Consider the following 21,373-nt stretch of genomic DNA (forward strand, 5'->3'; position numbering starts at 1 on the left):
TGCAGTACTTTACCTTGCTCTAGAAACATTGAATAACACATAACATAACCATATTACCCATAACTTTGGGTAAAGAACATGAATAGGAGTAATATACACACTGAATATTAGCACTGCTAATACTTTTCTAGCGATACAAGAAGTGCAGTATGGTGCTCTTTCTGACCATGCACCTATTATAGCGACGACTGTTGCATCTGGTGAGGTCAGCAATGGCCCCAAGCTGCGCATTCACCCGTTCTGGCTATCCTTGATGAATGTGAATGATCGTATCCCAGATCAACTTAATGCTTTTTTTGAAGTTAATATAGTTGACGTTGACCCTCTCTTACTATGGGAGACCTTGAAGGCCTTTCTGCGTGGATGCCTCAAATCCTCCATCTCATATATTAAGAAATTCTCTCACTGTAGAGGAGGAGTTGGGCATTCAGTGTAGAAATGCTGAACGTAAATATACCTCTGATCATACAGAGGAAAACAGGACAGACTGGATGATGAAGGGGAGACTGTATATGACACACTTGAAAGAAAAAAGTGATCGTAAATTGCTATTCCTCAAACAACAGTCATTTGAACAAGGTAATAAAACGGCAAGGTACTGGCACAGGTGATACGCAGAAACAGCATGGCTCCTTCAATACCGCAAAAATATTGGCGAATAGACTGAATAAGGTGATAACCTCCATAATACATGAGATTGAGACGGGTTTTATCCCCGGTCGGTCTACATCCAGCAACATTAGGCGGGCACAGGTCATCTCGCAACTTGGGTGTGCAGGACAAAAACAATGGGCCTTAGCTGCGTTGGATACGGCTAAAGCATTTGACTCTGTTGAGTGCCCCTATCTGGTGCAAGCCTTAAAATGTTTTGGTTTTGGCCCAGCTTTTATCCAGTGGGTTAATATTCTGTATAAGACACCTATGGCCAACATTCTAATTAACGGCTCATTATCACCAACTTTCCAGCTTTCCTTCTCTGGTCTTCGCATCAACTGGACCAAATCGGCCCTTATGCCTTTATGGTCCCCAGAGTGGCCTTCTGTTTATCACAATCTAATGGTTGTAGACCGGTTTAAATATCTGGCCATCATCATTACAAAATAACCCCTACCTATCCCTTAATTTAAATATTGTTCCCATTGAATCTTATTTCATAGACAAGTTCAAGTCCTGGGGTAGCCTCCCCATATCTACCATGGGGAGACTGAACCTGATTAAAATGATTTTGGTGCCTAAAGCGCTATATCTGCTAGAACATGCTTGCACCCCGATTCCCCGTAACTTCTTTGACCGATTGCACTCTATAATGGCCACCTTTATTAGGGGCAAAGAAAGACGGAAACTAGCATTGAATACCTTGCAAATAAGCTGACAACAAGGAGGAGCGGCCTTGCCTGACCTATATTTATATTTCCTTGCTGGTCAATTGCGATTCTTAGTGCCATGGGTGTCACAAACCAATTCTGAATATTACTTGCAGCAACATTTGCGGCTGTCCAATCTGTGGCCTGTATTGGAAAGCTTGTCATCTGTTTCAGGACAACTTCTACAAATCCACAGACTAGCGCACCAGGTTTGGAGAGCTGCAAAGCTTCAGCAGTATAGTGATATGCCAGATGTTATTCCTTTGTGGAACAATATGATGTTCCCTCATTTACTGTGAAGGGGAAAATATATGGAAAGGTCATGGAGTGTTCATTTTAAGGGACCTGTACGAGAACGGAGTCTCCTTTTCGTTCACTCAGTTACAAGAAAAAACTGTGATTACCCGTCCAAACTTCTTTGGATATTTGCAGCTGTGACATGCCCTCCAAACGCAGTTTTGCATTATTAAAAGATCTGTATCGACCTATCCGCTAATTGGTATCCTTAAGACCCAGGGCCCGAAGGGTATGGTTTCTGCTCTTTACACACATCTCCTTGACCTTAAAATGTTGCCAACACCTTTGGCTGTGGAGAGTAGATGGAGAAGAAACATTCCTCACCTCACTACGGAAGAATGGAGTGAGGCTTTAACAGCTTCTGTTGGTGTCTCTCAGTCTCTCAACAATAGATTGATACAATTATTCATATTGCATAGGTGTTATCTTACCCCGACCAGACTATTTAAAATGGGCAGGATGTCCCATACCAGATGCCATAGATACGCGCAAGGGAACGCGGATTTCTGGCATATTATGTGGGACTGTGAATATCTTCGCTCATTTTGGAGGGATGTAGTGGCAGTTCTGTCCACTATGATTCCTGGCAGTTTAGAGATTTGCCCTAAGGTTTGTCTTTTAGGGATAGTTGAGGATGACTTTCGCTCACATTATGTATGCATTTTCCTGAGGGAAACACTTTTCCTCGCTAGAAAGGCAGTTGCCCTTCGGTGGGTGGCAGAGAGACCGCCTACGGTCAGTCAGTGGAAGGCTCTGGTAAATCAAACTATTCCTATGGAGAAAATAATGTTCACACGTAGGAAATGCCCTCAAAATTTGAGAAAATTTGGGGGCCGTGGTGCTCGTCTCAGTTAATGGTTCGGCCCATATGTATCCCAGTGTCTAGCCCGTCTGTTTTTTTCAGTTTAAGCCTTGTGTCGCTATGCACTATGTGTAGTATTGCCTCTTCTGTTCGGGGTTCTTCATCTCAGGACTATATATTGTTTTGCCATGTATCTCACCTTTACTTAAAGGTGAATCTATGTAAAGCATTGCTCTATTCATGTGATTTACAGCTGCATGTTTGACAAAATGCACTTTGTGATACTGTACCTTGATGTCTGTAATGTACCACTACTTGCTTGTTATACTTCAATAAAACGAGTTAAAAAAAAAATAGTTGCAAGTCCAATGTATGCACGAGAGAGCCAAGATGATTGTCTATATAATGATGGTAATCTAAAACATTGTTACCCTTTTGCTCATCAGTCTATATCAGTAAAACCTGCTGTGGTTATAACATTGTAAAATCCAACAATTTCTAAAAAGTTATTTGAATGTAGATTTTAATAAAGATTCAGTATAAAAAGTCTTATTTGTGAGTGATGCTTCTTGTCTGCCTTATTTATAATGGCTAAGATCTCCGGTGGACACTTTGGCCCTCATAGCCGTTTCTTCTCCAGAAGGTTCTATGCTTTGTTCTTAGAAAATTACCATGATTCATTATAGCAACCAAAGATTAATTATAACTACTTTTATTACTCCACACATATGCCTTTACCTGATATTTAATTCTTCTAATACATTATTAACTTTCAGAGCCTCTCCTAATGCCGCTGCTCCATCATTTCCAAAGCCATTGTATGACAGGTCTAGTACTCTCAGAAAAATATTGGCCTACCAGATAAATGACAATAGCACTGATTATAGCTTCTTTTACATGTTAAATGTTAATTCTGAATTTCTGAGCATTAAATACCTACCCCTAATCCCTTAGCAATGGCTACAGCTGATTTTCCTCGAAAATAGTTCCAGCTGAGATTTAAATCCAGCATTCCTGTGTTTTCAGCAATCGCAGCCCCCAAAATCTCACCTACACAAAAATTACCTTATTACTTTATAGACCGGATAATAAAATAGGTACAAACCCACCCCCATCATAGACTTTTTTCCCATGTCGATGTTTTTTGTGTACCTATAAGAATTATATCAGCCTCTATCAGTTTTAGGGACTGTTTACAATGGTAAATTCAAGAAGGTGGTACCCCATCATTTCAATGGTAGAGACCAGTCTCAGTTACTACTATGCCTGGCAAAAGGGTACACTTTCAGAGGTACAATTTGGGAAAATCACTAGTAGAGTAAGAAAATCTTACAATTGACAAAGTCAATTGGAAAGATGAGTTCTTTTACTTTGTCATCAAATTAAATATCTTTCTAGTCAATGAAAAGGTGTTCCTTTTCGTGTACTCATTACATACATTTTTCTTCTAAAATGTATGGATTCCTGTGTAAATCCTTTATAACGTTTTGTACATTTCTGGAAAAGTTTAATTTAAAAGGTTATTTAGGGCAGTTTACTGTCTCACCACAGCCCTCTAGTGGTAAACTAATGTACTGTTTATATCTGTAAAGAATAAATCAAGGCAACTGGACGTACTGTAGATTTCTTGAAAACGTTCAAGAAATCTACAGTACGTCCAGTTGCCTTGATTTATTCTTTACAGATATACCATGACCTGGATAAATGAGAACCTTCACAGACATAATGTACTGTTTGTTGGTGACCTTTTCTGCCACGTGGCTATACATTTATGTCTAGTTTTAGGAAGGTCATATTTAAAGAATTATGACATTTTGTACCCCATAACACATTAAATCTTATTGAAATGTTTCATATATCTCCTGTGCTTAATAAAATATTTGCATAGTTATAAAAATGGAAACAAATGAGGAAAATTATATTTCTTACATAACATTTAAATGCATGCTGTACCTGATCCATCTCCAAACATATTATGGCTGAGATCCAAAGATTCCACCTTCTGATTGTTCATTAGGGCCTCAGAAAAACAGGCAGCAGCCTGGTCATCAAACTCATTTCCGGACAGGTTCACCTTCTGAAGGGTTATGTTCTCCATGAGCATCAGAGATAGAGCTTTAGCACCTTTCAGTGCTAGCTTATTGTCACACAAGTGTAGCTCTGAAAACACATTAATGTCCAAAATAAGACTAATTGTTGGAGAGAAATTATGTTACAGACAGGGGCGTAGCTATAGGGGTGCAGAGAAAGCCATCCCACCTGTGCCCTGTTGCCAAAGGGGCCCCAAGGGGACAAAATGCCACATAAGAAGGATCCAGTATTATAAAAGGTAGATGTGTGTGGAAGGGGGGGGGGGGGGGAAGACAGTATGCAATAGAGCAGTATAGCACCCCACAGTATACAGCACCCCATAGTATACAGTAGAACAGTATAGCACCCCACAGTATACAGCACCCCATAGTATCCAGTATAGCACACCACAGTATACAGCTCCCCACAGTATACAGTAGCTTACAGTATATTAGTATAACAGCCCCTGTCAGCTTTTCCTGATGTAATCTTCACAAAAAAAGCTCCACAGTTAAGGCAAACTTCTCCTGCAGCAACACTCCTGGTAGAAAGGACCTTTGATGACCTCATAGTCATGAGACCAGTAATATTGCTAGGTTACTGGTCATATGGTGATGATGTCATCTAAGGTCCTTTACCTAAGAGAATCACAGCTCTCACAGTTCGCTGCCTGGAGTGACTGCAGGCATGGCAGCATCCCCCTGTGTAGCTGACAGCCTGACACCCGGGGCAGTGGCCAGCAGGGCTCAAGAGGCAGCTGCCTTGGGCCCCCCAGAATCAACTGGGCCCGGAGGAGCTGCCCCTTTTGCCCCTTGTTAAAGACGGCCCTGGGCATTATGGCCCAATAAGACCCCCTGATGATGAAACTTGTGAATAATAAATTCAACACAAACAAACCTGAAATATAGCAGTTTTCTTTCAACATATCTGCAATAGCAGCTGATGCTTCTCCTTCCAGCCAATTATCACTGAGATCTAAAGTCACAATTGAAGTGTTGGTCACCAACGAGAGAGCAATTGCTTTAGTAGCCTGGGATAAGACAGAGGATCATTGTGATTCAGTGTTTCCAAGATTCAACAAACAAATCTTAAAAAATTGTGTCTGACAGCCCAGTGGTCTCCTGTACATAGTTCATACCTGTGCTCCAAGTCCGTGATGCCTCATTATGAGCTCAGAGTCCCCCATATGACGCAAGAAGTATGAAACTGGAACTACTCCAAATAGCTGGCAGGCTGACTGGTATCTGGCTTTACCAGAGGGGTCATACGAATGTCTGACTTCTGCAATAGTAAATTACATGATTATCTAATTAGGTGTATGTTAATTTATTACAAATCAGCAAATCATGATCTACCAATCTCCATATAAAGAAACTATTTTATACAAACCAAAATATCTATATATATATATATATATATATATATATATATATATACAGTACAGACCAAAAGTTTGGACACACCTTCTCACTCAAAGAGTTTTCTTTATTTTCATGACTATGAAAATTGTAGATTCACACTGAAGGCATCAAAACTATGAATTAACACGTGGAATTATATACATAACAAACAAGTGTGAAACAACTGAAAATATGTAATATCCTAGGTTCTTCAAAGTAGCCACCTTTTGCTTTGATTACTGCTTTGCACACTCTTGGCATTATCTTGATGAGCTTCAAGAGGTAGTCCCCTGAAATGGTTTTCACTTCACAGGTGTGCCCTGTCAGGTTTAATAAGTGGGATTTCTTGCCTTATAAATGGGGTTGGGACCATCAGTTGCGTTGAGGAGAAGTCAGGTGGATACACAGCTGATAGTCCTACTGAATAGACTGTTAGAATTTGTATTATGGCAAGAAAAAAGCAGCTAAGTAAAGAAAAACGAGTGGCCATCATTACTTTAAGAAATGAAGGTCAGTCAGCCGAAAAATTGGGAAAACTTTGAAAGTAAGGGCTATTTGACCATGAAGGAGAGTGATGGGGTGCTGCGCCAGATGACCTGGCCTCCACAGTCACCGGACCTAAACCCAATCGAGATGGTTTGGGGTGAGCTGGACCGCAGAGTGAAGGCAAAAGGGCCAACAAGTGCTAAGCATCCCTGGGAACCCCTTCAAGACTGTTGGAAGACCATTTCAGGTGACTACCTCTTGAAGCTCATCAAGAGAATGCCAAGAGTGTGCAAAGCAGTAATCAAAGCAAAAGGTGGCTACTTTGAAGAACCTACAATATATCATATTTGCAGTTGTTTCACACTTTTTTGTTATGTATATAATTCCACATGTGTCAATTCATAGTTTTGATGCCTTCATAGTCATGAAAATAAAGAAAACTCTTTGAATGAGAAGGTGTGTCCAAACTTTTGGTCTGTACTGTATATATATATATATATATATAAATATATACAGTACAGACCAAAAGTTTGGACACACCTTCTCATTCAAAGAGTTTTCTTTATTTTCATGACTATGAAAATTGTAAATTCACACTGAAGGCATCAAAACTATGAATTAACACGTGGAATTATATACATAACAAACAAGTGTGAAACAACTGAAAATATGTAATATCCTAGGTTCTTCAAAGTAGCCACCTTTTGCTTTGATTACTGCTTTGCACACTCTTGGCATTCTCTTGATGAGCTTCAAGAGGTAGTCCCCTGAAATGGTTTTCACTTCACAGGTGTGCCCTGTCAGGTTTAATAAGTGGGATTTCTTGCCTTATAAATGGGGTTGGGACCATCAGTTGCGTTGAGGAGAAGTCAGGTGGATACACAGCTGATAGTCCTACTGAATAGACTGTTAGAATTTGTATTATGGCAAGAAAAAAGCAGCTAAGTAAAGAAAAACGAGTGGCCATCATTACTTTAAGAAATGAAGGTCAGTCAGCCGAAAAATTGGGAAAACTTTGAAAGTAAGGGCTATTTGACCATGAAGGAGAGTGATGGGGTGCTGCGCCAGATGACCTGGCCTCCACAGTCACCGGACCTGAACCCAATCGAGATGGTTTGGGGTGAGCTGGACCGCAGAGTGAAGTCAAAAGAGCCAACAAGTGCTAAGCATCTCTGGGAACTCCTTCAAAACTGTTGGAAGACCATTTCAGGGGACTACCTCTTGAAGCTCATCAAGAGAATGCCAAGAGTGTGCAAAACAGTAATCAAAGCAAAAGGGGGCTACTTTGAAGAACCTACAATATGACATATTTTCAGTTGTTTCACACTTTTTTGTTATGTATATAATTCCACATGTGTTAATTTATAGTTTTGATGCCTTCATAGTCATGAAAATAAAGAAAACTCTTTGAATGAGAAGGTGTGTCCAAACTTTTGGTCTGTACTGTATATATATATATATATATTTGTGGTCATGGCTTGCCTGTGACGCGTGGGCTTGGAGACATGGTACCCTCTACTTGCCTGACTAACTAACTAACTAACTAACTAAGCGGCTTGAGTTGTGCCGTACCCGCTGCGTAGGGGGGAAAGCCTAAAGTGGGCAAAAACACTGCTATCAAACATCACCTGACCGTTTATTCCCAAACAACATTACATAACAAGACTCTCAAACGCGAGAGACATTTCACGATCAGGACGAGGTATGCCTGCCAGGTAGGACCTGACGGTGTTGTGTGAGAGCTTCAGATCTGAATGGCAGTACCCTATAAAGGCCAAAACATAACCAATGAAGCTAGTACTCTCTTGAGGATACTTCGCTTGGAATGTGAGGAACTTTTTCCATCCTGTCTTATAAGTCCTGGCCGTGTTAACCGAAAGAGACCTGGCTACCAGGGCATGTGCCGTAACTATGTGACTGGTCAATCCAGAATCAACTGTGAGTGAGGAGGTATCACGGCCCCTACGTTGTCCGCTTCTGGCATGACCTGTTGGAAAAGGGAAAAATTAGCCCGTGACAGAGCATCAGCCGCCACATTCTGGGTACCCCTGATATGGGAACAGCAATAGCGGAAATTACACCATAATGAGAGCCATACTAGTCTCCTGGTGAACGACATGACTAGTGGGGATTTGGATCTACCTGTCGTTAAATATCCACCATAGCTGCATTATCAGAGACTATCGTGACTGTGGAATTGGACCATGAACTACCCCATACGTACGCCACGGCCATTATGGGGTATAGTTCAAACAAGGCTGAAGACTTGAGAAACCCCGAGATCTGTCTGACTTCCTCTGGCCATGTACCGGCCAGCGAGTGGGTGCCAGAAATGGCTGCAAAACCTATACTGGAAGAAGCATTGGAAAAAAACACAGGAGATGAACTGGTAGCTGAGGGGATAAAAAAGGAGATCCCATTCCAGTGGCTCAGGAACTGATCCCACATGACTAGATCTGCTACAGCCTGAAGCTGCTGTGGAGCCACGGGAAGAAGCGCTAACAGACGGGAAATGAATGATCTTCCCTGTGGAATAATGCGCATGGCAAAGTTTAGCATCCCTAGCAACGACTGTAACTCCGTCTTTGTTGATACTCTCGTGACTGTGAATCTGTGTATGACTTTCCTGATCCGGATCACTTTATCTTCCGGTAAACTGGTTACATGTTGACGGAGTCTAGTACGATACCCAGGAAAGTAATCACCATGGATGGGCCTTCAATTTTCTTAAGAGACACTGGCACGCCTAGCTGGGAAAAACTACTCGTAGGGTGTCCAGATCCTGGGGTGTGCGCCCTGGGTATTCAATCAGCAGAAATTCATCCAGATAGTGAATAACATGACTGCAGTTAAACTTGACTTCCAACACCCAGTGCAGGGCCTGAGCGAACTGGTCAAATAGCCAGGGGCTACTCTTGGAGCCAAATGTCAGTTTGGTGGTGAAATAATACAGTTCTTCCATTTGATACCATGCCACTGCCAGAGCGCAGGCATGAGTAGTTTGAAGGCATCTGCCTTGGACAGATGAGCCCCAGGCCCTGCCTGCATGATGATGGCTATGGCCTGACCGATGTACGAATACTTCATGCTCACTTCTTCAGATGGGATGAGGGAATTGAGGCTGGAAACATGAGAGGCATGCGGGGCTGAAAGGTCATAGACCAGCCTCTCCTTCTTGCTGAATTTACCAGTGACTACCCCCACCGGGTTGACCCGCCAGTGGTCGAACGGAGGAAACGAAAAGGGGCCTATGAGGAACCCTTTCTCTAATTCAGCCTCTATCAACCTGTCCACTGTTGTGGGGACTCTCACCGCGGACTGTAAGTTTTTACACTCATACGTGGCAGCGCGATTAGAACTGTGTGGAAACCTGCTTCGAAACCTGCGACCAGGAAATCAACAAATCCAGTGTTATGATGGCCTTGGAGGCACGAGTGTAAATAAGCTTTTTTTATTTAATTTTAATTTTTTTTAAAGTGTTCATGACCCCAGGTGACTGCGTGCTATGCAAAATAACAAATCTGGAACGGATCACCGAACCTGAATGAAGTGTCAGGTATGCAATCTTTCATTCAATGCTGGCAAATGTGTCTTACCAAGGTAACGCACCGATAACAGACTGAGGGGCAACAGTGAACCCTGAGACGTGTTGAGGAACCCATGCGTAACATGAGCCATGCACGTGCAACCCGAGAGCTCTGGAGTTCCCGATTACCTTACGATGCACCTGTACCCCCATATATATACATATAGTTGTATAAAAAACAACAACATGTTTTTCTTTTTTTTTTCTGGATGGGCCTGGGCCTGTGACGTGCTGAGGAAGCCCATGAGGGGTAAACATGTTCATGAGCCCAGGTGACTGCGTGCTATGCAAAATAACAAATGTGGAACGGATCGCCGAACCTGAATGACGTGTCAAGTATGCAATCTTTCGTTCAATGCTGGCAAACGTGTCTTACCAAGGTAACGCACCGATAACAGCCTGAGGGGCGACAAACAGCAAACCCTGAGACGTGATGAGAAACCCATGCGTAACATGAGCCATGCACGTGCAACCGGAGAGCTCTGGAGTTCCTGACTACCTTAAGATGCACCTCTACCCATATATATATATATATATATATATATATAGATAGATATAGATAGAGATATAGATATATATATATATATATATATATATATATATATACACACACACACACGTGAAACTCGAAAAATTAGAATATAGTGCAAAAGTCAATTATTTCAGTAATGCAAATTAAACAGAATTGCATTAATGCAGCTTAAAATTAGAATTTTGTGAAAAGGTTCAATATTCTAGGCTCAAAGTGTCACACTATATTCAGCTAATTAATCCATACCCCCTAAGCAAAGGGTACCTGAGATTGTGACTTCATAAGCTGTAAGCCATAATCATCCAAATTATAACAAATAAAGGCTTGAAATATCTCACTTTGCATGTAAAGAGTCTCTCATACAGTCCTGATCAAAAGTTTAAGACCACTTGAAAAATGGCAAAAAATCATATTTTACATTGTTGGATCTTAACAATGTTCCAAGTAGAGCTTCAACATGCAACAATAAGAAATGAGAGTGAGACAACAACATTGTTTGAGCATTCAATTAATTGAAAATAACGATTGAACTGAAACAGGCTGTTTTTCAGCCGATCCAAATTTTAGGACCACATTCCTTTAAAAGGCCAAATCTGTGCAAAGATATGGATTCATTGTCATTTTCTGTCAGGTAGTCACACGTTGTGATGGCAAAAGCAAAAAAACTCTCCCTTTTGAACGTGGTCGGGTTGTTGAACTGCATAAGCAGGGTCTCTCACAGCGCACCATCGCTGCTGAGGTGGGACGCAGTAAGACAGTCATTTGGAATTTCTTAAATGATCCTGAGGGTTATGGAACAAAAAAGTCAAGTGGAAGACCCCCAAAAGATTCACCAGCACTGAGCCGGAGGATCCAATTTGCTGTCCGTCAAGACACTGGACGATCCTCGACCCAAATTAAGGCCCTTACTGGTGCTGACTGCAGCCCCATAACCATCAGATGGCATCTGAGACTGAAGGGTTTCAAAAACAAAAAACGTCTTCAAAGACCTCGTCTCCTTGAACGCCACAGAACTGCTCGTTTGGACTTTGCAAGAGAGCACCAAACAAGGGACATTCAAAGGTGGAAGAAAGTTTTATTCTCTGATGAGAAAAAATGTAACCTTGATGGTCCTGATGGTTTCCAACGTTACTGGCATGACAAGCATATCTCACCTGAGATGTTTTCTATGCGCCACAGTGGAGGGGGCGCCATAATGGTCTGAGGTGCTTTTTCCTTCAGTGGAACAATGGAGCTTCAGGAAGTGCAGCGGCGTCAAACGGCCGCTGGCTATGTCCAGATGTTGCAGAGAGCATTCCTCATGACTGGGGGCCCTCGTCTGTGTGGTAACGACTGGATTTTTCAACAGGACAACGCTACAGTACACAATGCCCGCAGGACAAGGGACTTCTTCCAGGAGAATAACATCACTCTTTTGGCCCATCCTGCGTGTTCCCCTGATCTAAATCCAATTGAGAACCTTTGGGGATGGATGGCAAGGGAAGTTTACAAAAATGGACAACAGTTCCAGACAGTAGATGGCCTTCGTGAACGGAGGAGCTACTCATTACTGAGTTCATGTTTGGAAGTTGGATTTCTGTTTTGGGGGGGTTTAGGTTTTTTTTGGAGGTGTGGTCCTAAACTTTTGATCAGCTGAAAAACACCTGTATATTTATATATATATATATATTTTTTTCTACCTTCAGCCTGCTCCCACGCTGTACAGGACGACAGCTAGTTGAAAAGGACAACTGAAAGGAGATCTGAAAGGCGAAAAGGTGCACTATGACTACCCCAACTGATTAAGGTAAAGTGCAGCTGCTGAGATCGGTGACAGAACGGTTGATGGCAGGCTATAACCGCAGGCAGTTGTGGCTAGCAGATAACACCTGACAAACTGCCAGCCCCTGCTGAGTGTTAGGGGGCCACAGGTTGCTCAGGAGTGGGCAGTAGTGTATGTAACCTCCTTATGTAAGCGACTGCGGCGTTTAGATGCCTGCCGAGCATGAAATGACAGAGAAAGTAGTAGCAGAGCGCATGGTGGCATAACGCATAGGGGCAGGCCACAAATCACCATGTATATGTCTGATGCGTGCACAAACTTTAGCAGCAAACACATGCCCCCCAGCACATGTGTAAAACATTGTCGTATGTTACGTCACTGACTGTAGTGTAGCATCTGGAACTAGCTTCCACTCAAAGCATCCGCGCAGTTAAACTGGAAGGCGCAATCCCCTTGGGCCCCCAGTGCGCAGCACAAGTAGACTGCACAATCCTGCCAAAAAAAACATCGTACAGCAGGAATCAGCATCGCTGATGATACCGTATAGTGGGGCACACTTCACCCCCACCTTTGCGTGAGGCACGGTGCCCCGTGCGAGAACGCAATGAGAAAATTGTGACGGAGTCCCGCTGACTCCTGCATCTTAGTCGCGCTGCCACGTGTGTAACCAAAGCGTGGGCAACCGGGCAGACTGCTCCAGTGCGGCGCGGCACTCCTCCTTACAAAAGGAGCTGAAACACCGCCGGCCGTTCTGTAAAGTGGACGGGCTGCACGAGCTCGCAGCATATACTTACCCGAAGCCGGGACGAACTCCGTATCGGACTCCTCGCCGCTGGCTGGGACAGATCCTGCAGAGGTATGAGACTCACTCGTGCTGACTCAGAATCAAACAGGATATGTTGCAATGGAACATCAGCCTCAGGGGGAGGTGTTAGCTGGGTATAAGTGAGCTGCCGGCGCCCCTCCCACAAATACAGGCCAATGAATCAGCCTTCACACACATATTATATATATATATATATATATATATAAAATAAGAAACCACTGGCAGCACCACCCTGAGAAGTATGGAAAAATAGACGGGTGCAATGTCCAAGTACGGTAAAAGGTGCTTACCCACTTATAGAAGACAAAAATCGGACTGCACTCCAAGCGTATCTTCAAAAAATGTGTTTTATTCACCCATTAGGTGGCAAAAGCGACGTTTCGGCTCAAGCATGAGCCTTTCTCAAGCATTGGTGAACAGTGCGTAGCAGGTATATAAAGGTGTGCCAATACATACAATCAAACAACATAATTGATGCATTAAAAGTAATACATACATACAATGTACGAATAAGTGCAAAAACCGCATAATGGTCATGATTATTAAAGTGACTAGTGCATTACATACAATAAATTTCCAAGATACAGTAAATTACATGTAAAAATACCATAAGACATATAATTGGTTACACCTGTAACTCATCAATATATCATTCATGAATCAACTGTAATAGTGCACATGTGCAAATAGGGAAGACTAATGAATTACTACCTGGGGGAGTGATGGCGCCCACATATACAATAGCGTTGATCCACGCGTCCTCAGGAGACCAGTGTGCATGTCCCAATCATTACATGACATCCCGGAAGACCGACTGATGCATAACAGTGCCGCCTACTGATGACGTCAGCGGCGCACCCGATGGCATATCACCGCCTTCTCCCATCGATGCCTCCACATCGCGGCGCATGCGCAATAGCTGCAGCAGGCTTGTTTGCCGCCATATTAAGTAGGGGAATCCGAGCAAAAGAGGAATAATCGTATGATCTGTCGTTTGCTACCCTCCTCGTTCTACATATTCAGTTGTTGTGGTTGAATACCACTATATCGCAGGGTGGATGAGTGACCATCTTTTCCAAAATGGTATACCCTAATCCACTCGTCACCCCAATACCAGCGGCACGTCAGTGTCGTCAGCATTATAGGATCTTATCCTGCTAGAGCATACAACTGTGGGGGTACTCCTCATATAACTGAACGATTTAGGGCAAGCGGCAGTATATACCTACTGCAGGAACATATAAATTGCTCATTCCCAATTTTTATAAACTCATCTTAGCGGGACATACGCTTGGAAACCAGAGGAAAAAACTATATATATCTCAGCATAGTTATTTTTTCGTGGGCTCATCATCCACCAATCAGGTTCATCAGTTTTCTAAAGTGCCTTCTGTGCAGGTGTATCTAGAAAGATAATATGAAAGTGTCAGTATCATAAAATAGTAAAGTTACCCATTACATTAAAATCAGTTAGTTACTCATAATTATGTGTTTACATTTTTTCTTATTCTTTTTTAAACCAATGAATCTGTCAACCGCAGGAGGTATTTTGGAACCCACATCAATGAAACACAGGGGCAAAATGACCTCCTCACAGTCCTCCACCATATCTATAGTCAATGTTTAAACCTTTGGGGTGCAGACTTTGTAATGTCTGAATCCAATGCATTTCTCTTTTTTTGAGTAGAGATACCCTATCTCCACCCCTTCGTGGCATTGGAACTTGATCCAGGATCCAACATTTAAGGTCTTTTTCTTTATGTCCCAGTAACCCAAAATGTCTGGGCACTGGCAAATCTTTGCGTCCCTTTCTGATTGTGTAACGGTGATTATTGAGCCTAGTTTTAAAATCCGTGGAGGTTTCGCCTACATATAGGAGTTGGCATGGACAGGATAGAACATAGACCACAAATGAGGAGTCACACGTTAGGTGAAACTTAATGGGGTATATTTGTCCCGTATCAGGATGCGTAAAAGTCCTGGATCTACAGATCAGGCTACAGTTGACACAATGCAGGCACGGGAAACAGCCCGTGCCCGATGGTGCCAACTTAGTCTGCCTGACAATAGAACCGGGTCCCACATCCGCTCTCACCAATTGGTCTCTTATGTTTTTACACCTACGGTAGGCACATAGGGGAGATGCTCCAAATTCTGGTACTGTTTTTAAACAACTACCAAGTATTGGCCAGTGTCTTTTCAGGATTTTATTAAAAGCGCCGCTGTATTCTGAATAGGTGGACACAAACGTAATTCTTTTCTGTACCTTCCTATTATCCTTACCCTGCAATAGGGAATCCCTATCCACAGCCAGCGCTTTTTGTCTCTGCTGCATAAGCAGTTTCTCCGGATATCCCCGTTGTTTAAATTTGACAACCATGCTGTCAACCGTACTTTCCAGGGCTTCATCATCAGCTACAATTCGCCTAGCTCTTAGAAATTGTGAGTATGGCAGATGCTTTACCATGCTGCGTGGATGACAACTTTCATACCTCAGCATCACATTCCTGTCAGTGGGTTTAGTGTATAATGATGTAGATAACACTCCATTCGTAACCATGACATTAGTATCAAGGAACTGAACTGAGGTATTAGAGTAGGTCACCGTGAACTGTAGCTCACTATCCGCACCATTAAGGTACTCATGGAACTCCAACAGCTGTTGTTCAGTTCCTGTCCAGATGAGGAAGATGTCGTCTATGTATCGCCACCACCCCAAGATGTATTGGGCATGGTGGGACACATAGACGACATCTTCCTCAAACCTGCGCATAAAAATATTGGCGTACGTTGGGGCCACATTGGACCCCATCGCCACGCCACGTTTCTGGACATAGTATGTGTCCTGGAAAAGGAAATAGTTGCATTCCAATACAATAGTGAGAAGCGAGACAACAAAAGCGCAAGCCTCCGGTGTCATTGATGACATATCCAACATACCTTGTACCGCAGCTATACCCTTTTTGTGATGAATAGAGGTATACAAGGATATGACATCAAACGAAACCAGTGTGATCCTACCCACATCTTCAAAATCGACCTTACTCAATTTTGTCAAGAAATCTGACGTATCTTTGATGTAAGATAATCCCCCTGTAGAGAAACCTCGTAACACTTTGTCCAAAAAAATGGATATGTGACAAAATACTGAATCGGTGCCGGAGACAATGGGGCGCCCTGGTGGGTCCACCATTGTCTTGTGCACCTTTGGCAACACATAAATTACTGGGGTAATGGGGTGAGAAACAACCAAATATTCCTTAAGCCCCTCATCTATAATCCCTGCTTGTACAGCCCTAGTCACACATTGTTCAATGGTACGTATAATGTTAAATTTGGGGTCATGTGGTAATACATTATATACTTGTACGTCATTTAATTGTCTTGTGATCTCTTTGATGTATTTGATGGTATCCATCACTACAACGGCACCGCCTTTATCGGCGGGTTTTATCGTTAGGTCATTATCCTTTTTTAACTCAACCAATGCATACACCTCGGCCGCAGTGAGGTTGGGATACCTGAAGTCCTCCAAACAAGGGAGAGCCTTCAGGGCACCAATCTCATTCTTGACGGCCGAGATGTATGCATCAATGGCTGGCTCATTTACCACCGGATTAAAATAGCTCTTGTTGGACAAGTTAAACATTTTACATGAAAACTCACTGCCTCTTGCTGCCTGCTCCCCACTCTTTCCCTGGAACCATGCCTTCAACCTAATAGAGCGGAAAAAATTACTAAGATCAGATTCAACATCCAGCCAATTTACCTGAGCATTAGGGCAAAATGATAGTCCTTTAGCCAAAACGGTTAACTGCGCTGGGGTCAATGCCTTAGAGGAAAGGTTAATAACCGCTATTTCTTCTTTCTTTGTATTTGAGTCCTGGTTTTCATATTGCGTGTTCTGGTGGTTTCGTCTGTATCTACGACCGCCTCTCCTGGTTCGCTTCCTCTTGCTGCACTGGACTCCGCTTTGTTCCCTAAAAAAACTTCCGGTTCTCCTTTGTGCATCTGGGTGTTTTTTCTTGTTTTTTTGTTATCCTTTAGATTGTATGAAGGATTGCCGGGTTGCCAACTGTAAATGTCACCTTTTTTATAGTCCTCGATATCTCGGGCCCATTTTATCCTCTTTCCATCCTCCAGTTCAGTCTGCAGCTGCTGTAGCTGCCCCTTCAACATCTCACTGAACTCTGAGTACTGTTCCTCCGTCATACATATATGAAGCTGTTGATCAATCTGTGCCATATCACTGGTCAATGTGGCTACTTCCTGTTGCAAGAATTCAATATTTAGCAAGATAAAGTCCATGGAATATTTATTTGATAAGGCCTCAAACCGTTTACAAAAAAAGTCATTATGAGAAAACAGATTGGGGCGCAAATGGGATCGCATTGCGGCCCCAACGTACGCCAATATTGTGGCCCCAACGTACGCCAATATTTTTATGCGCAGGTTTGAGGAAGATGTCGTCTATGTGTCCCACCATGCCCAATACATCTTGGGGTGGTGGCGATACATAGACGACATCTTCCTCATCTGGACAGGAACTGAACAACAGCTGTTGGAGTTCCATGAGTACCTTAATGGTGCGGATAGTGAGCTACAGTTCACGGTGACCTACTCTGATACCTCAGTTCAGTTCCTTGATACTAATGTCATGGTTACGAATGGAGTGTTATCTACATCATTATACACTAAACCCACTGACAGGAATGTGATGCTGAGGTATGAAAGTTGTCATCCACGCAGCATGGTAAAGCATCTGCCATACTCACAATTTCTAAGAGCTAGGCGAATTGTAGCTGATGATGAAGCCCTGGAAAGTACGGTTGACAGCATGGTTGTCAAATTTAAACAACGGGGATATCCGGAGAAACTGCTTATGCAGCAGAGACAAAAAGCGCTGGCTGTGGATAGGGATTCCCTATTGCAGGGTAAGGATAATAGGAAGGTACAGAAAAGAATTACGTTTGTGTCCACCTATTCAGAATACAGCGGCGCTATTAATAAAATCCTGAAAAGACACTGGCCAATACTTGGTAGTTGTTTAAAAACAGTACCAGAATTTGGAGCATCTCCCCTATGTGCCTACCGTAGGTGTAAAAACATAAGAGACCAATTGGTGAGAGCGGATGTGGGACCCGGTTCTATTGTCAGGCAGACTAAGTTGGCACCATCAGGCACGGGCTGTTTCCCGTGCCTGCATTGTGTCAACTGTAGCCTGATCTGTAGATCCAGGACTTTTACGCATCCTGATACGGGACAAATATACCCCATTAAGTTTCACCTAACGTGTGACTCCTCATTTGTGGTCTATGTTCTATCCTGTCCATGCCAACTCCTATATGTAGGCGAAACCTCCACGGATTTTAAAACTAGGCTCAATAATCACCGTTACACAATCAGAAAGGGACGCAAAGATTTGCCAGTGCCCAGACATTTTGGGTTACTGGGACATAAAGAAAAAGACCTTAATTGTTGGATCCTGGATCAAGTTCCAATGCCACGAAGGGGTGGAGATGGGGTATCTCTACTCAAAAAAAGAGAAATGCATTGGATTCAGACATTACAAAGTCTGCACCCCAAAGGTTTAAACATTGACTATAGATATGGTGGAGGACTGTGAGGAGGTCATTTTGCCCCTGTGTTTCGTTGATGTGGGTTCCAAAATACCTCCTGCGGTTGACAGATTCATTGGTTTAAAAAAGAATAAGAAAAAATGTAAACACATAATTATGAGTAACAAATTGATTTTAATGTTATGGGTAATTTTACTATTTTATGACACTGACACTTTCATATTATCTTTCTAGATACACCTGCACAGAAGGCACTTTAGAAAACTGATGAACCTGATTGGTGGATGATGAGCCCACGAAAAAATAACTATGCTGCGATATATATAGTTTTTTCCTCTGGTTTCCAAGCGTATGTCCCGCTAAGATGAGTTTATAAAAATTGGGAATGAGCAATTTATATGTTCCTGCAGTAGGTATATACTGCCGCTTGCCCTAAATCGTTCAGTTATATGAGGAGTACCCTCACAGTTGTATGCTCTAGCAGGATAAGATCCTATAATGCTGACGACACTGACGTGCCGCTGGTATTGGGGTGACGAGTGGATTAGGGTATACCATTTTGGAAAAGATGGTCACTCATTCACCCTGCGATATTCAACCACAACAACTGAATATGTAGAACGAGGAGGGTAGCAAACGACAGATCATACGATTATTCCTTTTTTTGCTCGGATTCCCCTACTTAATATGGCGGCAAACAAGCCTGCTGCAGCTATTGCGCATGCGCCGCGATGTGGAGGCATCGATGGGAGAAGGCGGTGATATGCCATCGGGTGCGCCGCTGACGTCATCAGTAGGCGGCACTGTTATGCATCAGTCGGTCTTCCGGGATGTCATGTAATGATTGGGACATGCACACTGGTCTCCTGAGGACACGTGGATCAACGCTATTGTATATGTGGGCGCCATCACTCCCCCAGGTAGTAATTCATTAGTCTTCCCTATTTGCACATGTGCACTATTACAGTTGATTCATGAATGATATATTGATGAGTTACAGGTGTAACCAATTATATGTCTTATGGTATTTTTACATGTAATTTACTGTATCTTGGAAATTTATTGTATGTAATGCACTAGTCACTTTAATAATCATGACCATTATGCGGTTTTTGCACTTATTCGTACATTGTATGTATGTATTACTTTTAATGCATCAATTATGTTGTTTGATTGTATGTATTGGCACACCTTTATATACCTGCTACGCACTGTTCACCAATGCTTGAGAAAGGCTCATGCTTGAGCCGAAACGTCGCTTTTGCCACCTAATGGGTGAATAAAACACATTTTTTGAAGATACGCTCGGAGTGCAGTCCGATTTTTGTCTCCTATATATATATATATATATATATATATATATATATATACAGTGGGGGAAATAATTATTTGACCCCTCACTGATTTTGTAAGTTTGTCCAATGACAAAGAAATGAAAAGTCTCAGAACAGTATCATTTCAATGGTAGGTTTATTGTAACAGTGGCAGATAGCACATCAAAAGGAAAATCGAAAAAATAACTTTAAATAAAAGATAGCAACTGATTTGCATTTCATTGAGTGAAATAAGTATTTGAACCCTCTAACAAAAAAAGACTTAATACTTGGTGGAAAAACCCTTGTTTGCAAGCACAGAGGTCAAACGTTTCTTGTAATTGATGACCAAGTTTGCGCACATTTTAGGAGGAATGTTGGTCCACTCCTCTTTGCAGATCATCTCTAAATCCCTAAGGTTTCGAGGCTGTCTCTGCAACTCTGAGCTTGAGCTCCCTCCATAGGTTTTCGATTGGATTAAGGTCCGGAGACTGACTAGGCCACTCCATGACCTTAATGTGCTTCTTCTTGAGCCACTCCTTTGTTGCCTTTGCTGTATGTTTTGGGTCATTGTCGTGCTGGAACACCCATCCACGACCCATTTTCAGTTTCCTGGCAGAGGGAAGGAGGTTGTCGCTCAGGATTTCACGATACATGGCTCCGTCCATTTTCCCGTTTATGCGAATAAGTTGTCCTGTGCCCTTAGCAGAAAAACACCCCCAAAGCAAAATGTTTCCACCCCCATGCTTGACGGTGGGGACGGTGTTTTGGGGGTCATAGGCAGCATTTTTCTTCCTCCAAACACAGCGAGTTGAGTTAATGCCAAAGAGCTCTATTTTGGTCTCATCAGACCACAGCACCTTCTCCCAGTCACTCTCTGAATCATTCAGGTGTTCATTGGCAAACTTCAGACGGGCCTGCACATGTGCCTTCCTGAGCAGGGGGACCTTGCGAGCCCTGCAGGATTTTAATCCATTGCGGTGTAATGTGTTTCCAATGGTTTTCTTGGTGACTGTGGTCCCTGCTAATTTGAGGTCATTAACTAACTCCTCCCGTGTAGTTCTAGGATGCTTTTTCACCTTTCTCAGAACCATTGACACCCCACGAGGTGAGATCTTGCGTGGAGCCCCAGAGCGAGGTCGATTGATGGTCATTTTGTGCTCCTTCCATTTTCGAACAATCGCACCAACAGTTGTCACCTTCTCTCCCAGCTTCTTGCTAATGGTTTTGTAGCCCATTCCAGCCTTGTGCAGGTCTACAATTTTGTCTCTGACATCCTTGGACAGCTCTTTGGTCTTTCCCATGTTGGAGAGTTTGGAGTCTGCTTGATTGATTGATTCTGTGGACAGGTGTCTT

The 21,373-nt window shown here is 42.8% G+C and overlaps 1 protein-coding gene across 1 annotated transcript in view; it reads right to left on the reverse strand.

Annotated features, from left to right (window-relative positions):
• Positions 1 to 21,373, reverse strand: part of LRRC74B (leucine rich repeat containing 74B) — a 66,830-nt gene that overhangs the window by 27,598 nt on the left and 17,859 nt on the right. The window contains exons 3-7 of the mRNA XM_040420256.1: positions 5,672 to 5,814; positions 5,431 to 5,563; positions 4,417 to 4,623; positions 3,404 to 3,513; positions 3,202 to 3,317 (exon numbers count right to left, since the gene is read on the reverse strand). Of these exons, the coding sequence (XP_040276190.1) occupies positions 3,202 to 3,317; positions 3,404 to 3,513; positions 4,417 to 4,623; positions 5,431 to 5,563; positions 5,672 to 5,814 (709 nt within the window). The remainder of the gene's footprint in view (positions 1 to 3,201; positions 3,318 to 3,403; positions 3,514 to 4,416; positions 4,624 to 5,430; positions 5,564 to 5,671; positions 5,815 to 21,373) is intronic.

This window comes from Bufo bufo, chromosome 2 (genome assembly GCF_905171765.1).
Source record: "Bufo bufo chromosome 2, aBufBuf1.1, whole genome shotgun sequence".
NCBI classification, from domain to species: Eukaryota; Metazoa; Chordata; class Amphibia; order Anura; family Bufonidae; genus Bufo; species Bufo bufo.